Source organism: Pseudorasbora parva, chromosome 22 (genome assembly GCF_024679245.1).
Source record: "Pseudorasbora parva isolate DD20220531a chromosome 22, ASM2467924v1, whole genome shotgun sequence".
NCBI lineage: Eukaryota > Metazoa > Chordata > Actinopteri > Cypriniformes > Gobionidae > Pseudorasbora > Pseudorasbora parva.
In genome coordinates this window covers 16261697-16269073 of record NC_090193.1, presented here as the reverse complement: position 1 = coordinate 16269073, position 7377 = coordinate 16261697, and the positions used below count along the sequence as shown (strand labels likewise).

At 38.4% G+C, this 7377-nt stretch overlaps 1 protein-coding gene across 1 annotated transcript; it reads left to right on the top strand.

Moving 5' to 3' along the window:
- The first annotated feature begins 1224 nt into the window (after nt 1–1224).
- On the top strand, nt 1225–6674 carry si:ch211-1a19.3 (uncharacterized). Its single transcript, XM_067431186.1, has 5 exons — nt 1225–1802; nt 2416–2512; nt 5505–5658; nt 5872–6005; nt 6125–6674. Coding segments are annotated over exons 1-5 (711 nt in total). The 5' UTR covers nt 1225–1478; the 3' UTR covers nt 6127–6674.
- The last annotated feature ends 703 nt before the right edge of the window (nt 6675–7377 follow it).

The following is a 7377-nucleotide window of genomic DNA, read 5'->3' as shown; positions in this document are numbered from 1 at the left end:
CCGCTGCATTCTGGATTACCACGGTAAACAATTTTTTTTTCTATGTATTAACTTCCACGGATTAATTGTTCACCCTAAGACCTGTAATATGTGCTAACAAAGCTCGATTTTGATTTCATGAGGACTTTAAATGAAATAAGAAACAACCGCAACCCTCTGTAACAAGCGGTTTGGAAAATGGATGGATGAATGACAAGACACAATAAATAATCTTCCAGCTCCAGAACTGTGCAAAACCACCAGATGCCATTAATCTTCCAGTCTGACAAAATCGGTTTCCAAATGCACCAGAATCTTGCAAAAGTTCAAACACAGGAATTCGATACGGGGACGGGGGGCGTTGGGGGGTGGTTTTGGCCCATGGAAACAGCCACCACCCTTCAGCATTATGTAATCACCCCCCAACTGATGACTCATCACTCGCAGGAAACATTGAGCAGCAGAATTTCGAAGGTCCATTCTAACTCAAACCAGCACGCACTGCTCAGAACTGCTGCTCTTTAATGAGCAGAGGATGCTCGAGCTGTTATGTGCAGTCTATGAAGATTTAGTATATACCAATATATATATTATAACATATATAACATATATATGTTAAAACACCCTTAATGGTTGCAATTTATTTGACTCTACTTGTACTTACAGGTTAAGGTTAGATTTTGGGATAGGTTCACTGTAAAAAAGTCACAGTCTGAAATTTTTAAGTACAATCGACTTGGATGTTTAAGTTATTTCAACATAGATTATGTTAAACTGACTTTAAAAAAATGAGTTACATGTTGTTTAACTTATAAAACAAGTTTAACAATTCTGAACTTATTTTGATGAGTTAAAACAATGTAAAAACACATGTTGTCAAAACGAATTGAACACAATATTTTTTTTACAGTAGTTATAACCCAGTTATTGTAATTACTATAATAAGTACATAGTATGTAAACAGGGAACAGGACTATAAAATAAAGTGCTACCCCCTTAACTCCTATAAGCAGCTGTGTGTGTTTGTGTGATTGAAAGGAGCATGGACACTCAGTGCTTGGCAAAAGTTCAGGAAACACTGAGTTGCTCCTGCACTGAGCCACTTAAAAAATGTTCAAAAAAAAGACCTAGTCGAGGTACCACGCTCTGCCAAGATCCGGGACTTCTGCCAAGACACTCCCCAGAACCGAGGAATGGAAACTGAAACATGCTTTTTTAGTAAAAAACAGGGGGGAGGGTTTTGGTTTTCCCAGTAACGCGAGGATAACCTCTCGCTGATGTCACGTTGCAGCAAGCTGTGTGTTTGGAGTACTGAGGACCTCGGCAGGTCCCACCATCAGTAGCAGAGCCACTCCCCTTTCCTGAGCTGAGCTTGGAGGGGAAACCCAGGCTTTAAAAGTTTCATTTCGCTCAGAAGAGAGCCTTTCGCTGGACTCACACCCACCACCAGCCCACTCTTTGCCCACATCTCCAACCTGAAAGCGACCTAGTGCCTCGGGATGGCAAACTCCAAATCTTCTCAGACTACTCGTAACATTGTGATCGGCTTCCTGGCCCTGTGGTCGATCATCTCGCTCGTCATTATTGTGGTATGGGCAACCTCGCCTGACATGAAAGGAGCCAGTCAGTGTCGCAAGGAGATGCAAGCTCTAACGGAGAAGTATGAAGGAGGAAGAGTCGTGTGGACCAAAGACCGAAGAGCCCTTGAGGAGCTGGTGAGACAGGGATGGAGGAACCAGACTGCCTTACAGATGCAAATCGAGCAGCACAAGGAGCAAATTCAGATTCTGAATACCTCTTTGAACGTCAGCCAGCAAGAAAATGTAAGTGTGTCTTTTTGTTTTGGTTTAAAAACTATTTTGTCTAGCCTAAACCTCAGAAAGATTACAGATGGTGGAGTTATAATGACACTCGGATGTTTTACTCTGATTTTTTTTTTTTTTTTTTTTCATTTTCATTTTTAAAAAAATGAAACTCAGACATGAAAACGGGTTTTGTTTCACATAATGAGCTCCAACGGGAAGTTGTGAGCAAGTCGGGTCAAGTTAAATCTGAACAGTTATGCAAATATCTGGCAAATCAAATGATCTGAACAATAAACTGCAGCTTATGACCAATGAGCCTTCAGGATATCAATCACAGCTCTTCCTGGAAAAAAACTTTCCTGATAATGTTCACATTGTCTCTGGGGTTATAATGTTCCTGCCAACACATTTTTTTTTTTATCTAAGGCTGCTATATTGCATTAAAAGAGGTTCTGCCTAGATTTTTGGTCAAATGCCGTTTTTGACCTTTGGAGGTGGTGTCGTTCCCTCACACACCCGTGAGATCTGACAGCCACACGGTCCACACCTTAAAGTCTTAGTGCGAACCTCTCCGGCCGAACCTCACCGCGGTTATGAACTTGTTTTTAATTAACCTCCTGTTTCTCCACAGGCCCTTCTGAATGGAAACATCACGGTTTTGGAGAGCAGGATTGAGGAATACAAACTCATCGAGGGAAACCTCACTACAGAAATCAGCCTGCAGAAAGGTAGGAAAATTCCCGTCAGAGTTTTTCCTCTCATCAGAGGAGCCATGAAAGGAGTGCTCTCTCCCTCTGACGATATTCTTAGATGCATTTTCCCATGTAACCATAGAAACTCGGAAGAGACAACAAATAGGCAGGACTTGTTTTGTGACATGGAATTATATACAGTGGCTGTTATAATAACATGAAGCACACTAACTAGCGGTATCATTTGTATAAAACTCTTCTATTTTTGGTCATATTTCTTTTTATACTGTTAAAATGTGCATTTATGTATTACATTCCCAGAAAACTTCAATATAGTTCAAAAAGTTCAATATAAGATAAAAATACACTGCTGTTTTTGGGGGTCCGTAATTTAATAAAAGTCTCGCCAAGACTGCATTTATTTAATTAAAATAATTTGAAATATTAATAAGATTGAAATATTACAATTTAAAATAACTTTTTTGTTTTAATATATTTTAAAATTTATTTTTTTCCTGTGACGGCAAAGCTGTTCTAATATGCTGATTTGGTGCTCAAGATACATTCCTTATTATTACCAATTAAATAATAATGAAGACAGTTGTGCTGCTTAATATTTTTATGGAAACCGTGATGATTTTTCAAAATTCTTTGATGAATAGAAGGTTTAAAACTATTTTTCTAAATCTAAAAATCTTTAAAGTTACATTTGATCAATTAAATACATCCTTACTGAATAAAATTATGAATTTATTTCGAACAAACAAAAATTAAAATTAACGGTACTGGCCTCAAATGTTTAAATGGTAGTACAAAATGTGTCAGGATACCAGAATTTAAAGGATTTTGCTGCTCCGTCTATCATTATTTTAGCATCCCTAACCCTGAACAAACCTAGCTTAATCCAGCCTAAGCTAGTTTGATGGCCTTGACTGGTCTCCCAGCCTGACCAGACTAATGCATTGGGTGGTTTTCAGCTGGTCACACTGGTCTCCACCAGTAGGCCACCCAGTAAAACCAGCTAAACCCCCTACTTGTCCTGACTCTGGGAACATCTTGACCAGTTAGACAAGGGTGGAAAACATATTAATCTTCTACAACCATGCTGGTAGACCATCTCAAACAGTTAACACCATAAACCAACTTTGACCATCTTAACTCGTTCCTTGCCATTTAGAAGTTATCTTGTGTTAAACAATCGCCAATGACGATTCCCTGCCAATGACAATTTTTCATGGCTTTCCATGCTATCAATGTTATAAGATAGGGGGCGATATTACACAACTCCTGAACAAGTACAATATCTCCAGACTAAGAGCAGCTGCACCCAAACCTTACATCACCAAGTGCAATGCAAAGCGTTGGATGCAGTTGGGCAAACTGGACTCTGGAAACTCTTGAGTTCTCTGGAATGATGAATCACTGTCTGGCAATCCGATGTACGAGTCTGGGTTTGGCGGTTGCCAGGAGAACAGTACTTCCCTGACTGCTTTGTGTCAAGTGTAAAGTTTGGTGGAGGGAGATTATGGCATGGGATTGTATTTTCAGGGTTTGGCCTTGGCCCCTTAGTTCCAGTGAAAGGAACTCTTAATGCTTCAGCATACCAATACATGTTGGACAATTTCATGCTCCCAACTGTGTGGCAACAGTTTGGGGATGGCCCCTTCCTGTTCCTGCGCACCATTGCTTAAAAACAAGGTCCATAAAGACATGGATGAGTGAGTTGGAACTTGACTGGCCTCCACAGAGTCCTGACCTCAACCCGATAGAACACCTTTGGGAAGAATTAGAGCGGAGACTGTGAGCGAGGCCTTCTCGGCCAACATCAGTGCCTGACCTCACAAATGCGCTTCTAGAAGAATGGTCAAAAATTCCCATACACACACTCCTAAACCTTGGGAAAGCCTTCACAGCTCCATATTAAACCCCGCGAATAAGAATGCGATGTCATCAATGTTCATATGCATGTAAAGACAAGTGTCTCAAAACTTTTGTCAATATAGTGTACTTCATCTTTTGATCATCGTAGGCCTACTGAATCTGATCCAGATGTAGTATTAGACAAAAATGTGATTTTCTCAGCTTTGCTCAAAAGTGTTGCTTTCCTATGAACCTAAAGTGTTGATTAAGAAAGCTAGAATAAAACACCCTAAAGCAGAGAGTCTGTTCTTTCTTTTGATATATTGCATGTTCAGATGTTCATTCAATAAAATATTCTGGGGGTCATTACATTTTTGTGAAAATGGCCCAAAAAGCTGTTGGTGACTGGCAATTGTAAAAAAATAAAAATGAAAAAAACCTGACGGATAAAGAGCTAAGTTAGCTTAAATCAACTTGTACCAACTTGGACCATTACACATTTTTCAAGACTAGAAAACCAACTAAGGTTGTTTTTTTCAGCAGAGAACAGTCGTGTTTATCCAAATTTATATGTTCAAATCCAGAATATTGTTTCATTTATAAAGGATTTCCTGGCCCGCTAAACAACTGCAGGAAACGACTCCTGAATGCATGAGATATGAAAATAACAGGGAATACAAAAGCGAGAGAGACTGCGCTGATTAAAATCGCCTCGCTCTGCCTTTTACCCGCTCGATAAAGTGGTTATCTGGAAAAAGTTAGGTGGCTCTTTTCCTTTTTCCTTTAAAAAAAACTTTTCACAAAACAGGATAGGTGTGATGTCTAGAAAAAACGTATCACACCAAGGCCACATTTTAACACCAGTGTCAAATCTGAGACAAAGCAGCAAGTGAACAACACCAGCCAGCTACCACCAAAATAGTGCTCTGACTTCATCAAGGCCCCTTTAAGAAACAAACTGATAAGCCGTGCCCAGACATTGCCTTATAAGCCAATGGACTTATAATTTTTTTTTTGTAAAGAATGTTTGGCATATTGTTTGAGGAATGTTTGAAGAGGAGTGCTAACATTGCGAGGGGCTACACAAATAATGGGCATTACATAAAAAGATTTGAGTGCAAAACATGAGTTGTAATGTCTGAAGAGAGCTTTTCCATTATCATTTCAGACCAGATTGAAGCCCTGGAGCACAATTTGACCCTGAAGGCCCAGGAGTTCGCATCTTGTGAGGCTTTGCGCCTTGCTTCTAAACAGCTCCAAACTGCCGCAGAGAGACAGACACAGGCCTGCGAGACCACCAAGCAATATTTACAGAAGCAACTGTAAGTCATACAGCATCTCTTCCACTGCTTCTAGCTCTTTTTTATTCCTCTTGGAAGAGTTCTTGTTTTATTAAAGCATTTGTTAAATGTCAAAATCACAATACAAAGCATGCAGTGCTAATATAACCACATATTTATAGTTGCTGATGAGATTAAACTACCACATTTTGTCGCTGAATGTTTAAAAAAAACTTTTTTGTTATTTTATCACAGCAAAAAGTGCAAAGACTTGGACCACCACGATCCTGAATATCATATTGACCTCACTGACAGCGGAGCCCAAGGAATCACCACAAGTAGTTTTACAATGGCCATGATTGTTTGCCTCAGTCTGTTTTTGGTGCCATGTAAGTTCAAATGAGTCTTATTCCGAATATTTACCTTGATTACAGTCTATGTTGTGCCTGTGTTGATAATGAAACCGTATCCTGTGTGTTAATGCGACTCTGGTTTATTTCTCACGCAGAGACGAGAGGAAGCCTGGATGATGGATTATTTGGGTACATGTTTTGGTGCAACACTGTTCTGAGGACACTGCTCAGGTGCACTTGTAACCCTGGACTTGAAGCACAATTAAATCTACATTTGGAATACGAAGTGCCGATGCAAAATTGATGATAATATGTAGTCAATGAAGTATTTGTGTTGTGTTGCAGAATTTTTCGGTGCCACTTAAAATGATTGGTTGACAACATGGACAAACTATTCACCTTATTCAACAAATGTATGCTGTACTTTATTGGTGATCACTTTTTTCTTTAGTGTTTTTTTTTTTTTTTTTTTTTATTAGGGAAAAATATATAGATTTTACATTCTAGATGTTTCAGAATTGTATTTATTTTTGTTTGGAGTAACCAATGCCAATGAGATATTGATGTTAAATGTTAAAGCTATTTGAAATTTGATCACACTGTTTTACCACTGTATGCTTTTTTTTTTTTTAAGAGACTTTCTGAAAGATATTTTTAAATAAATTTACAATGGTGACTCTCTTACTCTTATTCTGACTTGATAAAAGACAGTCTTTATTGTGAGCAACTTTTCCATTATCATTACTATGTCTGTCAACCTTTTTCACTAAAATCTGATGAAAGAACCATAACATATTGACGAGAGAGAGAGAGAGAGAGAGAGAGAGAGAGAGAGAGAGAGAGAGAGAGAGAGAGAGAGAGAGAGAGAGATGACACGGTTGACCTCCAAACATAATCATTTAACTATTGTTTATGTTTAGTAACTAAATTGGTAACTATCATTAAAATTACACATACAACCTGACTTTTTTTTCCTTGAAAGCTATACTTTTTGATTATGCTTTAAGGGGAACTTCAGCGCTGGAAAGATGAATCTGTATTTAAACTGGGTCATTAATGTAGTAGAAATGTGAAATTATTTTCGAATTTGGTGCTTTCTAGATTGAGAAAAGACAGAAAATGTATAGTCCCTGACAAAAGTCTTGTCGCTTGTGTACAAATTGACCTAAAGTGCCGCTGAAATATATTTCTAATCAAGATTTTTTTACAAGAAATGGCTCATTTTAATCCCACCAGCTTTTGTGATAATGTTTCAGTGAAAAACTAAACTTTCAAAAAGTATTCTAATATTCACAGCTTGGTAAAGCCCATTGAGTCAATTTTTGCAAAGACATAAGTGTTCTGCCCTACAAAGGCAAAAGACCTTAACTCACCAGAGTGTGAAACTGAGAAAAATGACTTTAAAGTT

Bases quoted from the DNA above. Each gene is read 5' to 3' on its own strand.
- si:ch211-1a19.3 (XM_067431186.1), top strand. From the start codon at position 1,479: ATGGCAAACTCCAAATCTTCTCAGACTACTCGTAACATTGTGATCGGC. The intron at 2,513-5,504 runs GTAGGAAAATTC...TTATCATTTCAG, and splicing joins AGAAATCAGCCTGCAGAAAG to ACCAGATTGAAGCCCTGGAG. The intron at 5,659-5,871 runs GTAAGTCATACA...ATTTTATCACAG, and splicing joins CAATATTTACAGAAGCAACT to CAAAAAGTGCAAAGACTTGG.